The sequence below is a fragment of the Dama dama genome, chromosome 18, assembly GCF_033118175.1.
Source record: "Dama dama isolate Ldn47 chromosome 18, ASM3311817v1, whole genome shotgun sequence".
Classification (NCBI taxonomy): domain Eukaryota; kingdom Metazoa; phylum Chordata; class Mammalia; order Artiodactyla; family Cervidae; genus Dama; species Dama dama.
Genome location: NC_083698.1, coordinates 30259428 through 30287427, shown reverse-complemented (window position 1 = coordinate 30287427; position 28000 = coordinate 30259428). Strand labels below are relative to the sequence as shown.

The window sequence follows — 28000 nt, the reverse complement described above, 5'->3', positions numbered from 1 at the left end:
GATGGATGACCTCTAGGTACCCTGGAGGGTAATTAGTGATTACTCTGCAAAGGTGAGAGCCTCTTATACCTATGCTCTCAGTGTCCTCTCCTTCTGGCTTATGCTAAACTTGTTGGCCAGTCATCTCCATATAATAAAGATGACCAGGAGTTTCTTCCTTTGAGAGATTTCTGTCCTCCATGGGCTTGGAGATGTTAGTCATCGATAGTGTGCTTTTGTGTATTATCACATTGAAAGGTTATCTGCAAAGTCTATTAGACTATCTAGGTTAGGTTATTTGCAAAGCCTAGAAAAGAGTTGCCTTTGATGAGGAATGTCAGAGAGACTTGGATTAAACTTGTCCACCTTGTTTTCTTGATACACAACAAACTTGCTCTCTATAAAATAGACAACAAGGTCCTACTGTATAGCACAGGGAATGATATTTAATGTCTTACAATAACCTATAATGAAAAAAGAATATGAAAAATAGTACATACGTATAACTGAATCACTTTGCTGTATACCAGAAACTAACACAACATTGTAAATCAACTATATTTCAATTTAAAAAAACCCCAAATCAGAAAAAAAATTCTTCAATTACATAATGCAGAATTTTCAACAGATTCTCTTGCAAGCAATAACAATTATTATTTTATTTGCTTGATTATACAAAATGTATTACAATTGGAAATATAAACCATGTGCATTGTATAACTCTACTTGGAAGCAAGGCATCTAAACTTCATTGTTCAGACTCTCAGGTGTACTGAGATTATTGTAGTTACTAAAGTTAATGAGAAGATACAACTTGATAATGACCACTGCAACTTTCTCACTTAAAAAAGAAAAAAACACAAATCCGAGGATTTGTCTTGGGTAAGGACCACATCCAGGTAGGAGTAATATGAAATAAAATGTTAATATAGGGATATCCCTATGTTCAAAATACAAAACTTGGGTAACTTTAGTCCTCTTAAAACACCTTCTTGTAGGTATAGTTCACTTAGTGATGGTGACTTTTATATGGAAAATAAGTATTCTATATAAAATGTTGTTAGATCCTGAAATTACCTTGATAAATGGAAATAAAAATCAGTTTTGGCCCTGAGTTACAACTATACTGGGCTTCCCAGGTGGCTCAGTGGTAAAGAATCTGCCTGCCAATGCAGGAGATAGGGGTTCCATCCTGGGTCAGGTAGATCCCATGGAGAAGGAAATGGCAACTCACTCCAGTATTCTTGCCTGGGAAATCCCATAGATTACAGTTGGCTGGTGGGCTACAGTCCATGGGGTTGCAAAGAGTTGGACATGATTTGGGGACTAAACAACAAGTTTTAGATCAGCTCGTCTAATTGAAAGATGTGAACTATATATATATATAAAATTTAAACTTCTCTGGTAGCCTCAGGTAGAAGTAAAAAGTAGCAGGTGAAATTACTGTTTTATACTGTCTAACCTAAAATGTTTAAATTTAATGTGGGATGATTATAAAAATTGTTGAGTAATTTTATACTCCTGTTTTTGTACATCTTTAAAATCTGTTAAATGTGTTACACTCATAGAACAATTCAGTTTGGACTGGGTGTGGCCAATGAGAAGTCCATTGGACAGAGTAGCTTTAAGATACACGGCTTGTAAAAATCACTTGTTAAAAATATGAGTCTTGCTGGAAAAAAATGTAAGGGTATTTATAAAATTAGTTCAACTGTGGAAAAATGTGGGAATGATTAATTTTCAGGGTGACTCAAAGTAGAGATTTCATATCTTAGTACTTCATTCCCTTGTGACCACCCTAATTTTCAAGAAATATATGTGTAATTTGCTATGTTATGTTACACTTCAAATTTTTTAAATTTAATTTCGAATACATGGTTTATAGTACATGGTTTAAAATATTTTAAGAGACATTAAAAGAAAGTTCTTTCTTATTCCTGTACCTCAAGCACTCAGTTTTCATCCCCAGTCTCTTCCATGTGTCCATGTTGGTAGTTTCTTTATTCATAGTCAAACAAAAACCAACATACATTTTTTTTCCTCCCTTCTTTTTTACTCAGCGATGGAGTTTTTTCCCCCTGCAACTTGCTTTCTTCCCCATATATTTAAAAACATATCTTGAATTTGTTTCTCTATCAAGATATAACTAGCTCGTTTTTTGTAACAGCTGATTTAGTGAGTCCTCTATTGATACACATCTAGGTTGTTTCTGATATTTTTCTATGCAGATAAGTATGCATAGAAGCATTGTGTATGTGTGTGTGTGTGTATGAGCATGTGTGTTTACATATTGAAATTTCTGTTAAGGGAGAAGAGTTTTTCTCGGTTGGTGCAGGTGCCCTGGTTCAAATAGGGAATCTCAGGCAGCTAATGTTACCCTTTTGAAAGAGCTACCATTTGGAGTCATACAGGCAAAGAGTCTTTTCTTTAAATAGACACTGTCTCTGATGTTCAGCTACATGTGTTTCTCTGGTTGGTTGAAATACTCATGGTGACTTTTCTGGTTAAAGACACATTTTCAGCTTCTCAGTGTGAAGACTAGAGAAATCTTTTGGTTATTCAGGAGTTAAGGATCAGTTTGTGTTCTATTAATTCAACTATTATTTTTCAAAGTGATCTGAAATCTTGCTTTGCACATATCCTAGTAAATTTCAAGAACTTTATGGGACATGTAATCTCCCACAAGGAAAAGAGATGGCAGTGCCTATTTGCAGACATTAGTAATAGGAATGGCACGCAGAAGAACACCCAGCCTTTCTTTGATTCTTCCAAGTTTCCAGCCATACACTTAGGGCTGTCAGACTGTTCCCTATAGATGAAGATGAGAGTGTGCACCTTTAAAAGAGAAATACCACTGTTTCCGTGAAGGGGACATGGATGTTACTCCCATGAAGATCTGGAAGCTGGGAAATGACAAAGTGAATCACCTTAGTTTCTCACTTAGAACTGTAATGTTTAAAGAGACTGTGGTAATTGCCGGTCACGAACCAGGCAGTCGGCTAAGCGCTGTAGTATACAATAGTGAATAAGATAAAAATGACTTGGCCTTCATGGGACTTGCCCTATTAAACAGACCTCATGGGTGCGTGGGTGCTCAGTGGCCCCCAAACTTAAGTGTGTGTGAAACCGCAGTTCCCAGCCCCATCCCCAGAGGTTCTGATTTAGGAGGTCTGTAGTGGGGCCCTGACGTTTTCATTTTAAGTAAGCCTTCCTGGTGATGGTAATGTGGATGCTCTTTAGACCACACGTGGAATGACATCTCCTTAGTTTTTAATTTTATTGAAGTATAGTTAATTTATATTGTTGTATTAACTTCTGCTCGACAGCAAAGTGATTGTTATGCATATTCTTTTTCATAATGGTTTATGACAGGATATTGAATATAATTCCCTATGCTATACAACATTGTATTTATTCATCCTATATATAAAAGTTTGCATCTGCTAATTCCAACCTCCCAAACCTTCCCTCCTCCGCCCCTTCCCCGCCTTAGTAACCACAAGGCTGTTCTTTCTATCTGTGTGTCTGTTTCTGTCTTGTAGATGTGTTCATTTGTGCCATATTTTAGATTTCACATGTAAGTGATGTCATACGGTGTTTGCCTTTCTCTGACTGACTTTGGCTTGGTGTGATAAGCGCTCTCGGCCCACCCATGTTGCCGTGAATGGCAGTGTTTCATTTTTAATGGCTGAGTAGTATTCCGTTACGCTTACACAGCACAGCTTTATCCGCTCAGCTATCAGTGGACCTTTACGTTGTTTCCGGAATGACGTCTCTTTACTGGTACAGTGGAGGGGAACAATTTGTTTTCTTTTCCTTTCCTCCATCCAGAATTAAATTCACTAGGCTCTGACATTGCCTTTAAGTGTTGCAGCAAATATGCTTTCTTTACAGGACATGTGACTTCTTAACTGTCAGTCCAGTAGATGGGGTTCGGTCTTATGTAGAGATTCTTAACCTGAGGTTTACTCAGTTCACTCCTAACTCTCAACCTTGCTCCCTCCTTCCCAGTTTTACTGACCCTTCTTGAAGAGTGTCCTGAAATGTCTAATTTCTTCTGCAAGACTCAGAAATCTTTGGGAGACAGAAAAAACTGATGTTAGAGAACTAGTTAGAACTGTTGGAATCTGTAACTGCTTTCTCTTGATTAATCTTATGGATAGGAAATAATATCTTATTTTTCCCTTAACAATTAGTAACATTTATTTTATAAAACATAAAAGCAAAAAGAAATTGAAAACTGCCCCTGAGTCTACCAGCCAGAGCTCATCATAGTCAGTATTTTGGTGTTATACTTCTTCTTTATTTCTGTTTGTTTATGTGACTGTGTGCACATTTTTTCTGTTTATGCTTGGGGACATTTTTTCATTTATTGTGGTAAAACCCATTTTAAAATGAGATCATATTCCATGTTTTATAATATGCTGTTTTTCAATGAACAATGTTATGAACATATGTCCTCATTAAATATTACACATTTGTAATGTCTCTGAGATTTTGTTATATATTGTAACTTGTTTAGCTAACCCCTTTTTGTCCAACAGTTTTATTGAGGTATGGTTTAGACTCAAGAGCATCTCTTATTTTTATTATTTTATTGTCTAAGTGCATCTTTTTAAAATTACAGCATAGTTAATTTACAGTGTTGTGTTTGTTTCAGGTATACAAGCAAGTGGTTCAGTTATGCATATATAGATCTATTCTTTCTCAGATTCTTTTCCAGTATAGGTTATTACAAGGTAACCTATATACTGGAAGAGTTGCCTGTGCTATACGGTAGGTCCTTGTTGTTTACCTATTTTATATATAATGATGTGTTTATGTTAATCCCAGACTCCCAACTTATCCCCTGCCATCTCCAAGTGCATGTTTTTAAAACGGTGCAAAGCAGTGAGTTTTGACAACTGTGTACACCCGTGAAAGTACGGCCACTGTCAAGATGTGGAGCACTTCTATCCCTGAATGTGTATATATATTTTTTAGGGGGGAGGTTACTTGTTTTCCTTTGAGCTTAGCCCTTTCGCCTGGACATCTGGGTTCTTCCCAGTTTTCCTCATTTACAAACTTATAGCTAAGTTTTTGAGCCTGCTACAGCTTTGCCTAGAGGGAGAATGTAAGGGGAGAGAGCTTGAGAGGCTGCGCCGCTTGTCTGAGGACTTCATAAGAGACTGCTGGCTCACCCAAGAGGCAAGGTTATGCCGGTTGGTGCCCGTCACCAGCAGTGTGAAATGAGTCATTTCCCCTGGAATTCATCTAACTGGGGTGTTCTGCTTAAAAAAAAATTGAGGTCTGCCTTTTAAGGGGCTCATTCTTAACTGTATAAAATAAGAAAAGATAGATTTAATTATTAAGACATTATTGAATGTTGGAATTAGTACAGATAATTGTATTGAATTTGGCCAGGTTGAACAAGTTCCTCTTTGGGCGTAGCTTGTGTTGGTTGGATACAGGTAAGAATGAAAATCTGCAGCAGGTAAAGAGTGTCTCCGGGTGACAGGTTGAAGAGGCCATGCCACACTCCTCTGAGTCCACAGCCTTGGTTTTTTTATTTGAAAGTGACCAGTGCACACATTGAAGAAGGAAATGGCAACTCACTCCAGTATGCTTGCCTGGTAAATCCCACGGATGGAGGAGACTGGCAGGTTGCAGTCCATGGTGTTGCAAGGGGTTGGGCATGACTGAGCCACTAACACAGACGGTGCACATGTGGATCATGTGTCCCGGCTCTTTTTTTTTTTAGCTGGCCGCACCTAGTCTTCGTCGCAACATGCAGAATCTTTAGCTGCTGTATGTGGACTCTTAGTTGTGGCATGTGGGATCTAGTTCCCTGATGGGGGGTTGAACCCACGCCCCCTGCAATGGGAACTCAGGAGTCTTAGCCACTGGACCACCAGGGAATTCCTGTCCCAGCTCTTTGTGTAAGAAATCAAGGCAAAGAGGAATATGTCACAGATTTAGTTAGATTTGGTTTTCTCCTCCCGACTTCAGCCGGTGTTAGCTGTGTTACATCATGATTGAAGCCTCAGTCTCTTTATCTGTGATGTGGGAAATTGGTGATTCTCTTGATTTGTTTAAGAGATGGTAGAAAGAGCAAGCACGGATGGTCTTTGGGAGGAATAAAGAAAATGAACATGTAAGACTTACAGCTCATTTGGATGGAAGATTGCAAGTCTGATACACACACTTTCGTGTCTTGCATTAGGACTTAGCATGAAATGACTAAGTGCCTAGGTGCCAGTGTATAAAATTTTCATAATATATCTTGAGGCAGCTGAATTAGCTGAGTTTCCGGCATAGTTGGAAACGATGGTTTCCATACTTTCTTGGTGTTCACACATGTCCGTTTAATGTCAGTATTGACTCTAAGTATGTGAATTGACTGTATGGTTTAAAGCTGTGGGGCAAAGTGAGCATTTTGCTTGAGGTTGGCATATCTTTGATCTTTGGGTTTGACATGCAACCTTGTACTTTTTCTGAAGTTTTTCTTGATAATAGTTATGTGATTGATTGGATTATGAGTGAAATCAGTAAGATGGAATATAGTTAGGAGGATGGACTGTGGAGCCAGAATCCCCAGAGCTGGATTCTGACTCTGCCACTCCTTAATGTGTGTGTTTGGACAAGATGGTGGTGGTCAGCCGCGAAGTCATGTCTGACTCTTTGTGACCCATGGACTGCAGCATGCCGGGCTTCCCTGTCCTTCTCTGTCTCCTGGAGCTTGTTCAGATTCATTCATGTCCATTGACTCAGTGATACTATCTAACCATTTCATCTTCTGTTGCCCCCTTGTTCTCCTGCCCTCAGTCTTTTCCAACATCAGGGTTTTTTCCAACCAGTTGGCTTTTCACATCAGGTGGCCAAACTATTGGAGCTTCAGCTTCATCATCATTTCTTCCAGTGAATATTCAGTGTTGATTTCCTTTAGGATTGACTGGTTTGATCTCCTTGCTGTCCGAAGGACTCCCAGGAGTCTTCTGTAGCACCACAGTTTGAAAGCATCAATTCTTCAGTGTTCAGCCTTCTTTATGGTCCAACTCTCACATCTGTACATGACTACAGGAAAAACCATAGTTTGGCTATACAGACCTTTGTCAGCGAAGTGGTGTCTCTCCTTTTTAATATGCTGTCTAGATTTGTCGTAGCTTTCCTTCCAAGGAGCAAATGTCTTTTAATTTCATGGCTGCAGTTACCATCTGCAGTGATTTTGGAGCCCAAGAAAATAAAATCTGTCACCACTTCCACTTTTTCCCCTTCTATTTGCCATGAAGTTATGGGACTGGATGCCATGATCTTACTTTTTTGAACATTGAGTTTTAAGCCAGTTTTTTTACTCTCCTCTTTCACCCTCATCAGGAAGCTCTTTAGTTCCTCTTCACTTTCTGCCATTAGAGTGATGTCATCTACATATCTGAGATTGTTGATATTTCTCCTGGAAATCTTGATTCCAGCTTGGAATTCACCCAGCCTGGTATTTCACATGATGTACTCTGCATATAAGTTAAATAAGCAGGGGGACAATATACAGCCTTACTGTACTCCGTTCCCAATTTTGAGCTAGTCAGTTGTTTCATGTAATATTCTTTCTTTTGTATGTGTTAGTCACTCGGGCATATGCTTGCGACCCCATGGACTGTAGCCCGACAGCCTTCTCTGTCCGTGGAATTCTCCAGGCAAAAATACTGGAGTGGGCTGCCATTCCCTTTTCCAGGGGATCTTCCTGACCCAAGGATCAAACCCACGTCTCCTGCATTGCAGGTGTATTCTTTACTGTCTGAATCACTAGGGAAGCCCTTGGACAGGTAAACTTGTGCTTTTGTCTTAGAATCTGTAAAATGCTGACTTGTGAGGTTAGATAACAGATGGTGTCTTAAGCAGCTTGGGCTTCTATATAGACTGGATGGCTTAACAGATGTTTATTTCTCACAGTTCTAAAAATAGGGAAGTCCAAGGTCAAGGTGCAGGTGGGTTCTTTGAGTTCTTGCTGAGGGCCCCCTTCTTGGCTTGTAGACCGATGCCTTCTTGCTGTGGTGTGGGATCACATAGCCTTTCCTCAGAGTGTGCAGTGAAGACTGGTCTCTCTTATTAGAAAAACTGTAGTCCCATTATGGGGGCTCCATGCCCCTGTCCTCAGTAAGCCTAAGTAATCCTCAAAGGCCCATCTCCTAACACCATTGCATACGGAAAGGGGCTGCAACATAAGAATTTGGGGTGGGAAACATAAACATTCAGTCCATAGTGGACATAAAGCATTTTCTTGTTTACATTTTTATTTATTCCTGGTGTCAAGCTTTAATATGAGGGGGGGAAAGTAGAGATCAAAGACTTTTGGCAAAAACCTAGTAATCTAAATTTAAGTCGAAAATAACCAGTTGGACTTCGTGGTGGTCCACTGGCTAAGACTTCTTGCTCCCAAGGTGGGGGGCCTGGGTTCGATCCCTGGTCAGGAAACTAGATCTCAAATGCTGCAGTTAAAAGAGTCTACATGTTGCAACTAAGACCTGGAGCAGCCATTTAAAGAAATAAGTATTTTTTTAGTATTTTTTAAAAATAAGTAAGAAAATAACAATTGGCCCTCCATGTCTGTGAGTTTTGCATCCATGGATTCAACTCACTGCAGATGAAAAATAATGGAAAAAAATTCCAGGAAGTTCCAAAGAGGAAAACTTCAATTTGCTTTGTGTGGGCAACCATCTACCTTTTATTTATATTGTATTTACATCTGTTTACATAGCATTTACTTTGCATTAGGTATTATAGGTAATCTAGAGGTGATTTAAAGTATTTGGGATACTACCCATTTTATATAAGGGGCTTGAACATATGTAGATTTTGGTATCTGGCCAGCGGGGGAGGGCTACTGGAACCAATCCCTTTGAATACGGTGGAAGGATGACTGTAAACGGCATGGACATGTGGTTTATTTCTCTTTGAAAAAAAATGTATCTTGTCTAGTTCTGGCCTAGGAGCAATGACCAGCCCAATATCAGTGAGCACCCTAGTGACCAGCTTGTGTCTCAGTATATTATTTCTGACTAAAAGGAACCAGTGTTTTATGTAGACAGAACTGGTTGAAGATGGTGGCAGGAAGTGTACAAATTGGAACCTGGGTAATCATAACAAAAGAGACAAGCTCTCAAAGATTACTGGAGAGCTGCGTCATTTCAAAAGATGCAGGATCTGGTGCAGAGGCTTCTGCTGAAGCCCCCACCTTTGGCCAATTAGTGCAGTGGGTTGATAAACACCAAATATCCATGCATACATAACGTGTGTGTGTGCTAAGTCACTTCAGTCATGTCTTGACTCTTTGCGACCCTATGGACTGTATAGCCTGTCAGACTCCTCTGTCCGTGGGATTCTCCAGGCAAGAATACTGGAGTGGGTTGCCAGTGCCCTTCTCTAGGGGATCTACCCTACCCGGGAATTGAACCCGCGTCTCTTTTGTCTAACCTGCATTGGCAGGCCGGTAGAAAATAAGCATTTAGCCCTCTTTGGACAATGCCAGGGGACCAACTTATTATTCTGAAAAGTTTGAAATAACAATGGCTTTGAACTACAGAAAGAGGACACTGAGGTGAGGGTTTGCATGAAGCTGGTTTGTTTTTGGAGATGGTTTCAAGAAGCAAGAGTGAGGGAGTGGGAAGAGTGAAATGGAGGTTTAGGAAAAGCCAACGAAGGGCACTTTATTGAGGTTGCCAGAAGGAAACGGGACCTTTGAGACATGAACAGAAATGCCTCCCAGGTGGAAGACAAGGGCATTTATCTCCTGGCTCCTACATTCTCCTCTGTAATCTGCAGATTGTCTTCAGGGTTTCATCTCTCCTCTTCCTCTGGGCTATCCTTGAACTCTGCTGAGGCTTGGGTGAAAAACCTGAGGAAAAACAGATGCCTAAGGGGTGCTTAGAGTGTGGTGTTGGAGAAGACTCTTGAGAGTCCCTTGGACTGCAAGGAGATCCAACCAGTCCATCCTAAAGGAGATCAGTCCTGGGTGTTCACTGGAAGGACTGATGCTGAAGCTGAAACTCCAATACTCTGGCCACCTCATGAGAAGAGCTGACTCACTGGAAAAGACCCTGATGCTGGGAGGGATTGAGGGCAGGAGGAGAAGGGGACAACAGAGGATAAGATGGCTGGATGGCATCACCGACTTGATGGGCATGAATTTGAGTAAACACTGGGTGTTGGTGATGGACAGGGATGCCTGGCGTGCTGTGATTCACGGGGTTGCAAAGAGTTGGACACGACTGAGCGACTGAACTGAACTGAAGGGGTGCTTAGGGATAGAAGAAGGTGGGACAATTTCCCTGTGCCCAGGGCTGTCCCATGGTGGTGGATGAAATCAGAGATGAGCTAGGGGATGTGATAAGTGGCACAAAACCATCTGCTGCAGAAAGGAAAGAATCAAATGTTTATCCTGCCTTCACTCTATTCATTGTGGTTCAGAGTCTCCAGAAACATAATAAAGGAAAGTTGTTATTCATGGAAGAACTCCAGCTAAATTTAAAAAAGTATGGAAGGCCTGATACAAGGAGGAAATCCATTTTCAACCTTGAATGAAACAGTGGATTTAGGGATTGATCATTAGTGACGGCAGTATCACAGGAAGACAGCCAGAGATAATGTATCTTTTCATGGAAGTACACAACCTCTCCCTAACCAAACAACAACCTTCAAATCCAACTACTACTCTTTATAGGGTCAGAGTAACATATTAAACACCACCATGGGGAGTGTATGTAGCAAAAGCCAGGCAGTAAGAAACCAGAGGAGAATTGCAGGTTTGTGTTTTTTTGTTTCCTGACTGAGTGCGGCAGTCCATTCATGGGACCTTTTGAGGGAGTTCGCCGTTATCTTCATTACCTCCACCATAGTTTGGCCTCAGGTCAGACAACAGGGGGTTTCCCTTGTGGCTCAGCTGGTAAAGAATCCCCCTGCAATGCAGGAGACTTGGGTTTGATCTCTGGATTGGGAAGATCCCCTGAAGAAGGGAAACGCTACCCACTCCAGTATTCTGGCCTGGAGAATTCCATGGACTGTATAGTCCATGGGGTTGCAAAGAGGCTTTCTTATCTCTCCTTGATATTCTACTTGCTATTTGTCTACTTAAAGAGTAACTTAAAGACAGACTTAAAGAGTTACTAAAAATACTATTTTAAAAGACATGGGAATGACAAATAATATGAGGGTTATGGTTACATTCTGGGAGGTAGGCATTGGGGAAGAGCATGGTAGTTTCAGTTGTCTTGTTCTAATTATTTGGGTGGGTGGATTCATATATGTCTGTGTTTTGTATTAACAATATAAAGATGTTATGCATCTGTGTATATCAAATTCAACATAGCAAGCAATTATTAATATTTAAAATGACTCAATGCAATTAATAAAACCAAGAATGAGTACTTGTACAAAGTTTATGACCTTGATCTTCAAATAAATAGCAAGAAAATGAAGTGAAGGGATTTTCTTGTGTCAAACAGACCTTAAGAGACATCTGCTCTACACATGTGGGCATATTGTTGGGATCTTGATATGAGCAGATCAACTGTAAAATAGCAATTAAGCAATTGGAAATAGAGTGGGTATTCTGTACCTAAGCAGCATATTAAAAAGCAGAGATATCACTTTGCTGATAAAGGTCTATATAGTCAAACCTCTGTGTTTTCCACTCATCATATACAATGTGAGATGAAGTATGTACAGTTGGTCCATAAAAAAGGCTGAGCGCTGAAATATTGATGCTTGTGAATTGTGCTGGAGAAGACTCTTCAGAGTCTCTTGGATTTCAGGGAGATCAAACCAGTCAATCCTAAAGGAAATCAACCCTGAATAGGAAGGACTGACGCTGAAGCTCCAATGCTTTGGCCACCTGATGTGAAGTGCCAAGTCATTGGAAAAGACCCTGAGGATGGAAAAGATTGAGGGCAGGAGGCTAAGGGGGTGACAGAGGATGAGGTGGTTAGATAGCATCACCGACTCAGAGGACGTGAGTTTGAGCAAACTCAGGGAGATAGTGGAAGACTGAGGAGCCTGGTGTGCTATAGTCCATGAGGTTGCAAAGAGTCGGACACAGCTTAGTGACTGAACACCAAAAATGTTCTGTTCTTAAGGAATTTTTGTTAATCATTTTAAGAAACTATTATGGTGACAGTTATTTTTAAAGTGAAAAAGTCCTTTAGTAGGTTTTTCCAGATGTACTGTAGCATGACAGGTCGTGTGTGTGGGATTTGTTGGTACATATTTGAGTAGAAATAAGATTAGGTAGGTAATCATACTTGATAAACTGATACAGGCTTATGGAGGTTGATACAAGTTCTCTAGTTTGGTGTCAATATGAAAATTTGTATAAAATCAATTTAAATCTGTTCTGTTTATTGCTAAAAATTTTGAAGATGCCCTTGAAAGTCTACATGAGTTCTGTTGGCTCTTTATCCTGTCCTTAAATCACCTTTTAATAAATAATGAGTACTGGATTTTATAGAAACTATTTCAAGCATAATAAGCATTTTTTAAAGGTTACATGAAAGAATTCCCTGGTGATCCAGTGGTTAAGACTCTACACTTCCAATGCAGGGGGTGTGGGTTTGATCCTGATCACGAAACTAGGATCCCACAGGTTGAGTGAGTGGCAGGCCAAAAAAGAAAAAAAAAGGTTAAATGAGAACTTAAACTTTACCTCATTTTTCCCTGTTGGCAGAAAAGTCTTAAATTCTATATGATTAACTTATAAATAGATTGTGTGGAAGTTTTCTTTGAAAATAGCACAGGTGGTTAACTTCTTTTTCCTCCTGTTTCTGGTCTCAAAAACCTCAAAGTTTTCTTTGAAATAGCACAGGTGATTAACTTCTTATTCTCCTATTTCTGGGGCTGTTGATCTTCACACGGTAATTTTCTATATTCCCACTGTCTTCTCACTGTAATCCCACCGTGATTTTATTACATCAGCTGTAATAAAATCATTGGGAATGTTGGTAGTTTCTGCATGGTGCATCTGTGTGTCTTGTGTTCTCGTCCCCCTCTCTGTATTATAACAAATGTTAATTTAACTGTCAATTGGGTGCTTCTCAGCTGCCAAACAGTGTTCCAGGCTCTAAATGCGACAGTGAACAAGACAGCCTAACAAGTCCCTGCCTCTATGGGGTGTGTTTTAGGAGGAGGTGAAATGCCAGCTTATTTTGCTGGTAGTTAAAATTAAACTCTAATGATTTGGTGATTACACAGGAGAAACAAATACCAGTATCTGTTCTCTTGACTCTTAGGTATTTAGAATTTAATGTAAATATAACCTAATTCTAAAAGCTCAGATGGGAGATGGGAGCTGAGAAAACAAAGTGGGAAAACACAGTTCTAGATGTCAAAATACTGCGCTGTGCTTGGTCGCTTCAGCCGTGTTCAACTCTTCGAGATCCCATGGACTGCAGTCCACCAGCCTCCTCTGTCCATGGGATTCTCTAGGCAGTAATACTGGAGTGGGTTGCCATGCCCTTCTCCAGGGGATCTTCCCGACCCTGGGATCGAACATGAATCTCCTGCATCTCCTGCATTGCAGGCAGATTCTTTATCTCTGAGCCACCAGGGAAGCCCGTCAAAATACTCACTTTATGAAAATAATCCTGGTGTTTGTCTAAAGTGAAACTTTAGAGAGATAATGGAAACTGGACAGTCAGTTAAGGGAAATAATTATTCTGGTGTAACTTCTAATAAGTAAATAGGTGTCAGATGTACATTTTGAAGAATATGTGGGGAAAACATGGCTAATGGATTACTTCTAATGTACAAAAATTGGTGTCCTATTTAAAGAAATTCTTGGGAGCCCTGTGAAGTAGGTATTTGTTGTTGTAATAAAGAAGAATTACCTGCTTGGTGACCTTAACTGTATGTACCCTTTGGTGTGTGCGTTGGGGAAATTTCTTTAGTAATACATATATCCCAAAACAGTCCAGTATAGTTGAACACTGCATTTCTTAACATTGTGCTGTTATTTCTTAATGTGTCAGTTGCTTAAGACAGATGAGTACTTGCAAATGTGTAGTAAATAATTCTTACTTCTTAGTTAGGCAGGGTAAATATTTACACAGTGTGAGTAACTTTTCTGCTTGCTAAAGCGGTACATGGAAGATTTGAAATCTGTGTTTTAGGAATACTTTTATTAGGGTGTATTTTTTAAAGGTTTTTATAGAAGAATATAAAACTTATACAAAGGCAGAGATATAATATGCTTTCAGCAGCTTTAACAATTATTAGCACATGATTTATCTTGTAAACAAATTCCAGGATAGGATGTGTAAAATCTAAGACTACATGGTGTTTGAAAATGTTTTCTTAAATTGACATTCTCTCACTATCTCTGATACTTTGCCCTTGGTGATTATGCTTTGTTTTACTAATAAAAATAATGTAAAAGTGATTTTTCCTTCATCCTCTATTTTATGATTACAAACAGGACATACCTGAGTTTGGCTAATTTACATGCTAATTGAGAGTTCCCTAAAGGCGGCCACAGTCCATGAGGTCGCTAGGACTCAACTTGGCGAGTGAACAACAACAGCGAAGGGATAGGCAGTGTCTGTGAGATTCATGTAAGTTTTGTGGTGACTGGGAAAGAACTAGACCATCAATGGAGTCTGCGCTGTGATACCTAGAAGTGGATCATTGGACCTGGAAAGGGAAATTAACTGTAGATCTAGAGGAGGTTAATTATTTCACTTGAGGTGTCATGCCCACTTGTTAGTCTCTTTTTAAAAAACAGCTAGTTGACTTTAAATTCCTTTCCCTTGTAAGAGAGTGATTGGTGTGTGGTATTCCATAGTACAGTCTCACATAATTCATGTTGCTTCCTTCTTTCCATCCTCCCTCTCTTACTCTGATAGTTTTGAGGAGGGGATAGAAGAGGAGGAGATGTATAGTATAATAGTTTTTATTATTTTACAAAGTATATATTGTGTTTTATATTCATAGTGTATACATAGGAATATGTGTAGGCATTGCAACTCAGGTGGGGGATTTTTAATGTTTTATTTTTGTACCCTGGATTATTCTTTTGGCAGCCTGAAATGTGTGGACCTCTTAGAATAGTTTTAAATGCATAAAATAAAGCACATAGGATTATAAAGGAAATTATTTTGAAATACAGTTAGAAAATGTTAAAGCTGATAATAACATGTCTTTCTTAACATAAGAAGTAACAAGTTCTAGCAACACAGCTAACTATCACAGTAGTGAATATACAAGATCTGCAACACCTTAATGTGAAATGAAAATGCCTGACTTATTTATTTTAATGTCAAGAGTACAAGACATGTAATTCTACTGTGGTTTAAGGCCAACATTCACTATTGAAGGTGGCTAAATGTCACTTAGGGGATAGTGAAAATAAATGTGACCCCCCCCCCCCACCCCACTGCACCCCACTGCTCCGGTCCACCTTCTTTAAATTCTGTCCATGAACCCTTTGGCTGTGATCTCAGATTAAGAACATCTGGACTAAGGTTTTGTTTGTGTTCTGGGATGCTTACTTTGAGGCTAAAGGGTTTGAACTTAGCATATAGTCATTAGATGAAATGTGTTCAGACATTGTATCTGCCAGTTTTAGTGACTTTAGAGTAAGCCACAACCATCCAATGATGCTCAGTTTCCAATGGTCTTGTGAAACCTCAGTGTGCATCTTGTGATTAACTTGGTCTCTTTTTTCTTTCTTGGGCTGTGTTTTCTTAGTATGTATGGATACGTAGTGAATAAATATATCTTAGGTAGTTTCAAAACATCCATGTTGGCTGTAAGTATCTTTTGCTTTTATGTTTTTTTTTTTTTTGTTTTCTTTTAAAACACATTTTAATTCTTCTGCAGGATTCGGAAACTTCAGATACGAAATATCCCGCCTCATTTACAGTGGGAGGTAAGAACTTCTATGTTTAAAACTAAGATATTAGTATCTAAGCCTGTTGGTAGTTTTTCCGAAGATTTTCCTCCTCTTTCCGCCTCTTGGATGTGCTTGAACACAATCCTTCTCTATTATGGTCTTTGTCTTGCATTGGGCTTTTCTTTGTAACAGTATATTACTTCTTTGAAAACAATCTGCTCTTTGAGATACTTTAAGAAATTGAAATAGGTTCTGGTGTAACTGGGCAAACTTCCTCATTCAATCACATCCCACAGAATCTTGTTTGAGATCTTTCTGATGAGATTTGCTAATTGTATTTAAATATGAAGTTCTCTGTTTGGCAGTCTTTTTTAAAAAGATAAATACTGCTATTTATGCTTTATTTTAAAATGTTACTGTGCTTTCTTTTGCTCAGATGGTGGCACTGTGGTAACTGTATATAAACCCAAATCTTTTGGCACAGTTGAATAGTCTGTGTCAGCAATTTCCAAACTATGTTGATGATGTCAAGGTGAGAATTTGAGAACCCAGTAGTTGAAAAGATAAAAGAAAATGTCTGTTGACTCTTTCAGATAATGGAATGTGAAAATTCTTAAAACCTACTTTGGAGATATTAGTGCAGGGAAAACTGCTCAGCTTTTATGTATTTTTAATATAAAAATCAGGAGTAACTAGGTTTGTGTGTTTAACATTAGAGACTCTTCAAATGTCATTTTAGAAAACTAAACTATAACTGTCATCAAAATGCACAGAATGGTTAAAAGATTTCTTTGAGTTGGGGGAAGCTGGCCTGAGGTCTCATTCTCCAAGGTCCCAGTTGGTAACAGATCGCTTATACTCACAGTATTTTGCAGCACATGTATTTTCAGAACAGTATTACTGAATTTAATCTTTGCAGGAGGACTTGATTCTTTGGTCTGTCCTGAACATTTTTCAAGTTACACAATGTATAAAAGGTATATTTTGTAGACAGAATCAGTGGCTTCTTAGGTTAAACTCAATGTGTTTTCTTGTTTTAGTTTAACATTTGTTTAAGAAATTCAGTATCTTGAAGGGTGGGTCCCTGAATTGAGTGCTACTGTATCAAGATTACTGGTTTAATCCCAATTTTTATTAATTTATTTTGAAGTGAAGTATTGTTGATTTACAATGTTGTGTTAGTTTCTGGTATACAACCAAGTGATTCAATATTATATACACATACACACATATATACACATATATATTCTTTTTCAGATTAGTTTCCATTATAGGTTATTTTGTTGTTGTTTAGTCGCTGAGTTGTGTCTGACCCTTTGCGACCCTATGGACTGTAGCCCACCAGGCTCCTCTGTCCATTGGGTTTTCTAGGCAAGAATACTGCAGTGGATTACCATTTCCTTCAGGGTATATTCCCCACCCAGGGATCAAACCTGTGACACCTTCATTGACAGGTGGATGCTCTACCACTGAGCCACCAGGGAAGCCCCTATAGGTTATTATAAGATACTGAATATAATTCCCTGTGCTATGCAGAAGGTCCTTGTTAGTTTATTTATAGTAGTGTGTCTGTATTCATTAATCTCTTCATTTTAACATGGGCAGTGTTAAACGTGATTTTCTATCTGGGAACTATATCTGGTGTAACATAGCTTTCGATGAAAGAGTCAAGTGGTGGCAGCCACTTTTAGGCGAGTTACAAGTGTTCTAGCATATCATCTGTAGGCAGTGGTTGTTGCCTTAAAATTCATCCATCCTATTGCTTCAAATTTGGATTGCAGTGGATTCTCAAGCATTGTTGATTCTACTTTTGGTGGCTTCTCAAGCTTTCAGTTCGTTGCATTCTTCCTTATTCTGGGTAAAATTTAATCTATGATAATAAATCTTTATTTGTCATATCTAACTTTTTCTTTTATATTTCATTTTACCCTCCCCGTAGTCCTTTGAGGTGAAGTAAAGTTGGAGACATTATCTCTATTTTCAATTGGGCAAATACGGGCCCACAGAGTTCAAAGAACTAAGTAAGAACAGATACAGAATTTAAAGAAGCATGGAACTAGACTTTGAAACTCTTGACCTTTGATCCCTTTGAAATTTAAAGGGTAGTTTGAAATACTGATTAACAAAATTTATTGAGGGTTTGTCAGGAGTAGGATGAACTGTTGGGATTTTTGCTTTCCTTGAAGACTTGAATGAGCACCACTTGTTATTTCCTTTTTGAGGAGTCAAGTTTTTTTGGGTCTTTGCTTTTAAACCTTTTATTTTGTATTGGGGTACAGCCCGTTAACAATGTTGTGATGGTTTCAGGTGAGCAGCGGAGGGATTCAGCCACACATACACATATCCGTTCTCCCCAAAGCTCCGCTCCGTCCAGGCTGCCACATAACGCTGAGCGTAGTTCCTTGTGCTATACTATAGGTCCTTGCTGGTTACTCATTTTAAATACAGCAGTGTGTACACGTCCATCCCAAGCTCCATAACTATCCCCCACCCCGCCCCCAGCCTCTATGAGTTCGTTCTCTAAGTCTGAATCGCTTTCTGTATCTAAGTCTGTGAGTCTCTCGTTTGTATCATTTCTCTTTAGATTCCACATGTAAGGGATGTCGTACGATAATTCTCCTTCTCTGACTTCACTTGGTATGACAATCTGTAGGTCCATCTGTGTTGCTGTAAGTGGCATTATTTCATTCTTTTTAACGGCTGAGTAATATTCCATATGTATATGTACCATATCTTTGTCCCTTCCTCTGTTGATGGACATTTAGGTTGCTTCCATGTCTCGGCTATAGTGAACAGTGCTGCAGTGAACATTGGGGTACATATATTCTTTTGGATCATGTTTTTCTCTGGATATCTGTGCAGAAGTGAGAGTGCAGGGTCATATGATAGCTCTGTCTCTAGTTTTCTAAGGAACCTCTGTACTGTTCTTCACAGTGGCTATATCTAGTTACATTCCCACCCGCTGTGTAGGAGGGTTCCCTTCTCTCCACACCCTCTGCAGCATTGTTGGTGGGTTTTTTGATGATGGCCATTCTGACTGGTGTGAGGTGGTATCTCATTGTAGTTTTGATGTGCATTTCTCTAATAATTAGTGATGTCGGACATCTTTTCATGTGCCTTTTGATCATCTCTGTATCTTCTCTGGAGAAATGTCTATTTAGGTTTTCTGCCCATTTGTTTATTGTTGTTTTTGATGCTGTGAGGCATCATGAACTGTTCATAAATTTTGGGGACTAATCCCTTGTTGCTCACATCATTTGCAAATGTTGTCTCCAAATCTGTGTGTTGTCTTTTCGTTTTGTTTATTGTTTCCTTTGTTGTGCAAAGTTCTTGAGTTTAAGTAGGTCCCATTTGTTTATTTTCATTTTTATTTCCATTACTCTGAGGAGTCTCTTTGTGTAACATTTGATTTGAACACATTGAGTGTGGCAGTTGTCTGATGCCAAAGCCTTGTAGAGGATGGTTTTGCACTGACAGGTTTGGACTCCGTGTACAATGGAGATGTTAGACTTTGACTCCACTAATTAATCTTAGAATCACTATGTGGAATCACCACACATTGCATACTTCCTGATTTGATACAATATGAAGTATATAGCAATCTGACTTTGAGTTTATAAAAAGTATGGAAGGGAGAGGCACAGGTGAAATGATACCGTGAAGAAACATAATAGCCAACTCCAGTATATGGGACATTGCACAGGAGAGACGACATTATTTACTTATCAAGCGATGGCATATTAAAAGGGAAGGGGACTGTTAAGGAATGAAATTTATGAGGATAACAAAAAAGCAATCATACACCTGCACTAAATTATTTGTGAACCTTGTAAACAGTCTGGAAGGAGCAGTGTGGAGTTTCTTGAAAAGCCTCAATTTTTTGCAGAAGGCTTTTAGAGTCAGAATTATATCCCAGCTCCACTACTTACTAGTTAGGTGATGTCTGAAGTGATTTTTTTTTAATTCTTGCAGTCTCATTTTCTTCCTTTTTTAATATGGGGATAATAATAGCCACTTGATTGAATTGCTGTGGGCATTAGAAGGATTATATATGCTAAAGCCTTTAAAAAATGCTTAGTACATACAAGTACATGCTACATTTTTGCTGCAAAATGAGCAACGAATTCATTTCCTCCCAACTTTAAGTTCTTGTGCTTAACTCAGATCCAGCCTACAGCACAACACACAAAACCACTAGGTATCACACCAAGGGAAATTTAATGTGCAGGGTACACACGTGCGAGACGGCTGAACGAACGAAGATGGAATCCATAGATACGGACTGTAGAGAGCAGTTACACTGGAGGCTGAGTGGGGAAGAGAGGGGTCAAGGGCAGAGGCTGAGGTGATCAGATACCAGAAGCTGGAACGAAGGGCTCAAGTAACTGAGAGTGAGCAAAGGGATGCTGCCTGGCTGTGGCTGGTGCTTGGGATGGGGAGGAAGGGACGGGATGGGGAAGAAGGGAGGTGATGAAGCCGGTTCTGGGAATGCCCAGAGCAGCTGGAGTCTGAAACCCCTTGCTGTTAGGACAGTGCTGAGAGGAACAGCTGATTAATGGGGAAGAACATGTGCCATCTCTTCTTCTGTCTTCCCGTTTCCCTCTAGTGCCTTCTTTTTTGACTGTTTAAAATTTTTATATATGTGGGTATGTATTTGGCTATGCCAGGTTTTTAGCTGCAGCGTGTGGGGTCTAGTTCCTCAACCAGGGATCGAACCCACACCCTCTGCATTGGGAGCACGGAGGCCTAGCCACAAGACCACTAGTGAGGTCCGCCTTCTAGTGCCTCCTATCAGCAGAAGCCAACAGGAAACCGCTGACAGAGGTGCGACAGGGTGCCAAGCCCCAGCCCCCAGCATCGCAGAGTTGAAAGGTGAATTTGGAACTGAGAGCTTAATAGCCAGTCGGAGCTGCATCTCAGAAGCAGAGATCCCTCCCCTGTGCTGCTGGTTCTCTTCTAGGCCGTTTTCTGTGGGGTCATCAAAGAAGTGACAGGCTCTGGGTCCATGATGCTCTGAGGCATTTTATAAAGTCTGTAACTGGATTGTGAATGATCCTTACACCACTGTGATAGCTTACTTTCTATTTCTTATTTATAGTATCTTTACACCACTATATTCTACCGAATGACCCAAGCGGACCCAGGTTCTTGGGATACCACCTCCTGCATGCTTTGTGGGTCATGCGGGCGCTAAGTGATTTCTAGCCGTTTTGTTTTGGATGATGATAAAGTGCACTCAAGGACTCTGGAGTGGCTCAGGGTTTCACTGATGTGTCTTAGTAGGTAAAATATGGGAAACTAACTTTTGGAAGTACCTGCTGCCGGAGAGGTAGGTATGTTTCTTCCCCCACACATGCGGAGTGTAGAAGGGAACTAGGAGAAACTGTTTCTTCTCCACCTCCTACCCTGTGGCCTTTTTTATTGAAATCAACTGATTTTTTAAAATTAATTTTTTGGGGAACATAGTTGCTTTACAATGTTGTGTTAGTTCCTGCCGTACTGCAAGGTGAATCAGCTCTACCTGCACATATATCCCCTCTCTTGAATTTCCTCCTCATTTAGGTCACCACAGAGTGTTCAGCAGAGTTCCCTGTGCTATACAGCAGGTTCTCATTAGTTATCTATTTCATACATAGTGTCAACTATACATATGCCAATCCCAGTCTCCTAATCTAGGTATCTATACACCTGTTCTGTGCATCTGTATCTCTATTTCTGCCCTGCAAATAAGATCATATGTTCCATTTTTCTAGATTCCACATCTATAGGCTAATACATGATGTTTGCCTCCCCACCACCCCACCCCTGACTTCACTCTGCATGACAGACTCTAGTTCCATCATGTCTCCTCAAATGATCCCATTTCCTTCCTTTTTATGGCTGAGTAATATTCCATTATGTACACGTATCACATCCTCTTGATCTACTCCTCTGTCAATGAACCATCTGGGCCTTGAGGTAAAGCCAACATACATTCTGCATTTTCCAGCAAGTTGTAATTTTAAAGTGTGCGTTTCTCAAGTATTTTTCAGATCACAGATTCAAAATTATGTAATATTCAAGCCACCCACTTGGCTAAAGTACTTGAAGAGTAGATTTGTGATGTGACCAGAACTGGAAGGGCTCCTCTAAAGATAGATAGTCCTGATGGTGGGCAGACCTGGATCCTCAGATGCCTCAAGAGACATAGACATGATTTATGGGACAAGGATTTAAGGGTTCTTGTGCAAACATCAAAGAGGTGAGGAGGGGATAGAGCCCCAGCAGAGCGCTTGACTTTAAACAAACACCTTTGAGAATCCTTTTTCTTTTGCCTAACTCAGTGTCTTAAATTGGTCCCATTTTCTGAGTTTAAGGAGTGTCTTTCTTCGTTAAAAAAATGAATTGTCAAGGCCTCAGGAAAGGGCTTGTTAGGGTTACTCCTAATCTTACTGTCTTAATACTGCTACTCTCCAGTCAAGGTTACTGGTACTTACAACATGTTAAAAGGGGAGACTCCCCTGAAGGAAAGTGTAAGACCCGTTAATTACCTAAATGAAGTGTCTATAGTAAAGGGCAAGTTAGGTTCTCATTTGGGGGTCACGTATTGAAAGCAGAATGATGTTCTCACAGAGGTTATTGTCTGGGAAAATACACTGAGCTATTGGGTTAATGGTCTGCTCTTGCCTGGAGCGACGGTATTTTCGGAGGCAGGATTTTGAATATGTGTTTTCGGAGGCAGAATTTTGAATATGTGATCTGACAAATACTGATGGGGAATGCATAGATGACCAGTGCAAGTTTGATGCATGAAGCAGGGCACTCAAAGCCAGTGCTCTGGGACAACCCAGAGGGATGGGGCGGGGAGGGAGGAGGGAGGAGGTTTCAGGATGGGGGGATGCATGTGCATCCGTGGCTGATTCATGTCAATATATGGCAAAAACCACCACAGTATTGTAATTATTCTCCAATTAAAATAAATTAAGAAAAATTTAAAAAAAGAAAATTACAGTTTGCTGGAAACTGAAGAATGTAAGTTGGCTTTATCTCAAGGCCCAGATATCAGATATTTCCTGGACTTCATTGAGGTGAGAAGATGAATATCTCAGGAAGAAACTCTGAAGAGGTTTCCACAGTGTAAAGTTCATTTTTCTGCCACGTTCGTTGTCTGGTGTGATGGAATAAAGGAAGTAGGAGCTGTCTCCTGGTCTCAACGTAGGGAAGTAAAGGGGGGGGGGGGCCCTTCATAACTAAAGCATCCTCGGCTTGCATCCAGGCTTCTGACATACCAGTGGATTAGCCTCTGGTTCTTGGCATGGAAAGCAAGTAGCCAGTACACTGAAAATAAAAACTCAAAGTTTTAAGTTAAACATTGTAATATAAAATATTCTTTGCTTTTTTTTTTCTCAGCAGAGTCATCTTAATTTCTCTTTCAGAGGTCTCTTTGGTTCTTCTGTGTAAGCTTGAAGCAATTTTTGGTAGTAAGTGGATCTTGTCAGAAATCTTGCAAGGCTTTTTCTGTAGGGACCTAGGATTGTATTAACAGCACTTTCTTTATTGAAACACTTAGGCTTGTCACTTTGAACGTACCTCCTAGTTTGGAGAAACTTGACTTCTAGGGCGTAGGGAATGTTAGAAAGCCTTTGCTTCCTTCAATGATTAAAAGACATTTTTTTTCCCTCTGAAGTTCGGGGGTGGGGAGCATGGCATTAGTGTAAGATGTAGTATGAAGAAGCGAAACTTCCCTGTAAATTACACCAAAGTGAGTCCCGGCCACTGTGGTAGAAGGGCCCAAACTTGAGAGAGATGCCCGCATTTCAGACTGTACTGAAAAATATACTCTGATCAGACATCTTCTTATAAGATAAGGCAAGTACCTCTAATGGAGAAATGCTTACTAATGAGGGTGAGTTGTAGATGTCAGAAATTTCCATATGATTAATAACAGTTTCTTAAAGCTGGTAACATCTCTGTGAAGACTGTTTCTTTCTTTCTGTGTGGACTCTGGATATAGTAAGAAAGGCTGATAATAGGAGACCTCCCTGAATTCACTACTGTGATATAGAAATAGCAATCTCATTATGCTGGGTGCTGGCAGTAGGGAAAACAAAGGGGTCTTTATTTAGAAACAAGGAAGGAAGCAAGAAAGTAGTGGTGCCTTGTTAACTAGTCTGGGGGGAAATAAATAATAGCATAGTTAGAAGCATAGCATAGAATATTAGCATAGCATAGAACTAACTCATACCACTCCCTCATGGGAAGCCTTGGATGACTGTGTGCTGAGAACCAGACTGCCTGAGAGACTCGGTTCGGGTGGGGTCACTTCCAAATGAAGGAGGAGGCAGGGGCCTTGGAGTCTGTGAGCTGAAGTCCCCAGTGAAGGCTGATGTCCTTAAAACCACAGGATCTGTCCTTCATACTCATCTCTCAAAGTGCTGAGTCCTGTTTGGTGCCCTGGTCAGCGTGGTTTGGTGCTGTGTGGTCCATGATGGGTATGCGAATGAATGCCATACAAAAATTAGATGAGACCAAAGCATCTTAAATATAATCAACAATGTAACATGATGAGGTCCTTTAACTCAAACAGCAAAAAAATACCTGAGCAAGAAGTCATAGGCATTAATGTGAAATATAAATAGCCATAGTTGTTTGGTCTGAAGCGTAAATGACAGCGTGGGCAATTGGCCTCTGAAGGGTGGAGGGCAATCTTGTGGGACTGAACCCTTAACCTGTGGAGTCAGGTTCTATCTCCAGGTAGGAAGTGTCAGAATTGAGCTGAACCATAGGACACGCATCTCGTGTCTGAGAATTGGTTATTGTTGGTGTGGGAAACACCCCCTCCACGTGTTGGAATTGGACCTAGCAACCTGAAAGAGAAAGTGTTTTCTAAAAAAATATTTATGTATTTGGCTGCACTGGTTCTTAGCTGTGGCATGTGGGATCTAGTTCCCTGACCAGGGGTTGCACCCGGGCTCCTTGCATTGGGAACACGGAGACTTAGCCACTGGACCACCAGGGAAGTCCTGAAAGAGGAGGTTTTGTTGGATTGTTTGAAAAATCATCATGGCTTCAGTGAATTTGAGTACGAAGAGTTGTTAGAAGTAGTTGATGTCTATCAAATAATTTTGAAGGGACATAATAGGCAACAATGAGACCACTGACTCTGCTAAGTGATCTTTCTTCCCCGTGGCCTGACTCTGAGGACTGGCCAATAAACCGCTGACACTTACTGAGCACTAATGTGCCAGTATTTCTGGTCCTAATCTGCTGAATTGACTTGTTTTAATCTTCACCACAGTCCCATGATCCTACTTTACAGAGGAGACAGCTGAGGTCAGAGAGGTGAAGTAATTTGCCCAGGGTCATGCAGCTGGAAAGTGGTAGGGTTTCTGCTCTTAATCAGGTTACTCAAACAGAACACTTCCCCTGAAAGGTAAGTTTCTATTTCTTGAAATGATCATCATTTATTTGCTTTCAGCATGCCCCTGAAAGTTTGACAGTGAACCCAATAGAAATTGGATCTTCCCTGGGTCTGGAGGAAATATATGGTTATGTGCAATGAATGGGCTCAGACAGATTATTTGGGGAAGTTATTGGTAAACTGTTCTGTTTAGCCAACTGTGGACAATAGAGTTCTTCATGCATCGTTGCTCTGGGAGGGCCCAGACTTGGCCTCGTTTGAAATGAGCTGGTGCAAGTTGTTCGGGGAATACATGTTTGCCTGTGAGCCCTAGATGCGCGGTGTACGAGGCATGTGCTCTGGTCCTAACCGGCTCCCTATCTGTGTTTACTGCACCCTTGCATGTGATGCCTGGACTTTTTGTGTCCTGTGCTTCATAGTCCTTCTGAGATAGTCATCTCAAAGGTCTCCATGTCCTTTATCTAAACTTTTTATTATGAAAAATATCAAACAAAAAGGCTAAATTAATGATACTTTGCAACCATTATCAATGTGCAGTCAGTCAGTCCCTCTTTTTAAAAGTATTTATTTTTATTATTCGTTTGGCTGCGTCAGGTGGGTCCCAGTTGTGCTACGAAGTTCTTTTGTTGCTGCGTACTGACGCTCTAGTTGTGGCTCGGGTTCAGTAGCTAAGGTAGCAGGGCTTAGTTGCCCTGAGATACAGGATCTTAGTTCCCTGACCAGGGATCGAACCTGTCCCCCACCCTGCATTGCAAGATGGAGTCCCAACCACTAGACCCCCAGGGAAGTCCCAGTCTCTCTCTTTTTAAAATAACTCTAGCTTCTTCCATCTTTTCCCAGATTATTGAAGTACATCCTGGACATCACAGCACTTAATTCAGTAAACAGTGACTTCATCTCTAAAAGTTAATGTCTCTATTAGTTTGCTAGGGTTGCTGCAAAACACCACACACTGGGTGGTGTAAACAACAATTTTTCAGTCTCACAATTGTGGAAGCTGGAAGTCTGATATCAGATGGCGCTAGTGATAGAGAACCTGCCTGCCGATGAAGAAGATGCCTAAGACACAGGTTCAGTCCTTGGGTTGAGAAGAGCCCCTGGAGGAGGGCATGGCAATCCACTCTGGTACTCTTGCCTGGAGAATCCCCATGGACAGAGGAGGCTGGCAGGCTGCAGTCCATGGGGTCACAAAGAGTCAGACAGGACTGAAGTGTACTTGGCACGCATGCATGAGGGCTGTGAGAGAAGGATTTGTTCGAGGGCTCTCTGTTCGGGCAGTTCCTTGGTTTGTGACACTGTAAATCCAACCTTCACATGGTGTTGCTGTGTGTCTGTCCGTCCAGATTTCTTTCTCTCTTTTTTTTTTTTTTTTAAGATTTTTTTATTTTGAACCATTTTTAAAATGTTTACTGAATTTGTTACAATACTGCTTCTGCCTTATATTTAGTTTTGTTTTTTTTGGCCGGCAAGGCATGTGGGATCTCAACACCCAGACCAGGGATTGAACCTGCACCCTCTGCATTGGAAGGCAAAGTCTTAACCACTGGGCCACCAGAGAAGTCCCCAGATGTCTCCTTTCTATAAGGATACCAGCTATATTGGATTAGGCACCATCCTAATGACCTCGACTACCTCTGTAAATATCCTGTTTCCAAATACAATTGAACTATGGTACTAGGAATCAAGACTTCATCCTATGGATTTTGGAGAGGATGGATATAATTCAGTCCTTAACAGTGTCTTTAAAAAATTCATGTGTTAAATGAATAGTAACTCTTAATATCAAATCCAATCATATTTCGTGGTTATCTTTTATAAAATTTTTTTGAGTCAGGATCCAGATAGGATCTTTTTTTAAGACAGTTAATAGGTTCATCTTTTTGGGAGGGTGTAGTGTATTTGTTGAAGTTGGTTTTATTCTTCAGAATGTTTCACATTTTTTGCTGAACTACATCCATGTGTGGTCACTTCACACGTTCCTCTGACCCTTGTGGGACTTGGATTAGAATCAAGTTCACGTTTGGCTTGTTTTAACATAATTCACATTTTTGGGTTGTAAAATGCCGTTGATCATTGTTAGATTCAATACTTTGTGGCTGTAGGATGGTATTACTCTTAATTCTACAGTTTCTTCCTATATCAGTTAGAATGCATTTGTATAGAGGAACTTGTCCTTCTTAGCTATTGAATTATTAAAGGAAAGATTGAAGGCAGGACGAAAAGGAGATGACAGAGGACAGATGGTTGGATGGCATCATTGACGCAATGGGCATGAGTTTGAGCAAGCTCCAGGAGATAGAGAAGGACAGGGAAGCCTGGTGAGCTGCAGTCCATGGGGTCTCAAAGAGTTAGACATGAGTGAGCAACTGAGCAGCAGCAATAGTCTGTGTAGGAGAGAGGAAAAATGGTTGATTCTTTCTAGTCATTTACTTCCTTATAAACATTGGGTGCCTTGGCATCCTACAATGAGTTGTTTTTGTTTTTGAACCAATGAGGTTTTGTGTGTAGTTGTGAGTTCATGATCTGAAACATACGTGGGTTTCAAAATTACTAGAGTCGTTCTTACTGATGATCAGGTTATCCAGACCTGAGAGGCCTGTCCTCTTGATGCCTCCTTAGTAGTTAATAGCTTCCTTGATCATTGGTTTAAGAAATTCTAAGTTTGTCTTGTACATTTCCTGTTGCAAGGACTGGAATAAGCCCTTTCTCCAAAAGCCTGCTCTCTTGGCAAATGGTATTTAGAGATCATAGTGTGATCACACCCCTCT

At 40.3% G+C, this 28000-nt stretch overlaps 1 protein-coding gene across 3 annotated transcripts in view; it reads left to right on the top strand.

The window, feature by feature from the left end:
• IGF2BP3 (insulin like growth factor 2 mRNA binding protein 3) overlaps positions 1–28000 on the top strand; it is a 143400-nt gene that overhangs the window by 24737 nt on the left and 90663 nt on the right. For all 3 annotated transcript variants that reach the window (XM_061165075.1, XM_061165074.1, XM_061165076.1), the window contains one exon: positions 15820–15868. In XM_061165075.1, the coding sequence (XP_061021058.1) occupies positions 15820–15868 (49 nt within the window). The remainder of the gene's footprint in view (positions 1–15819; positions 15869–28000) is intronic.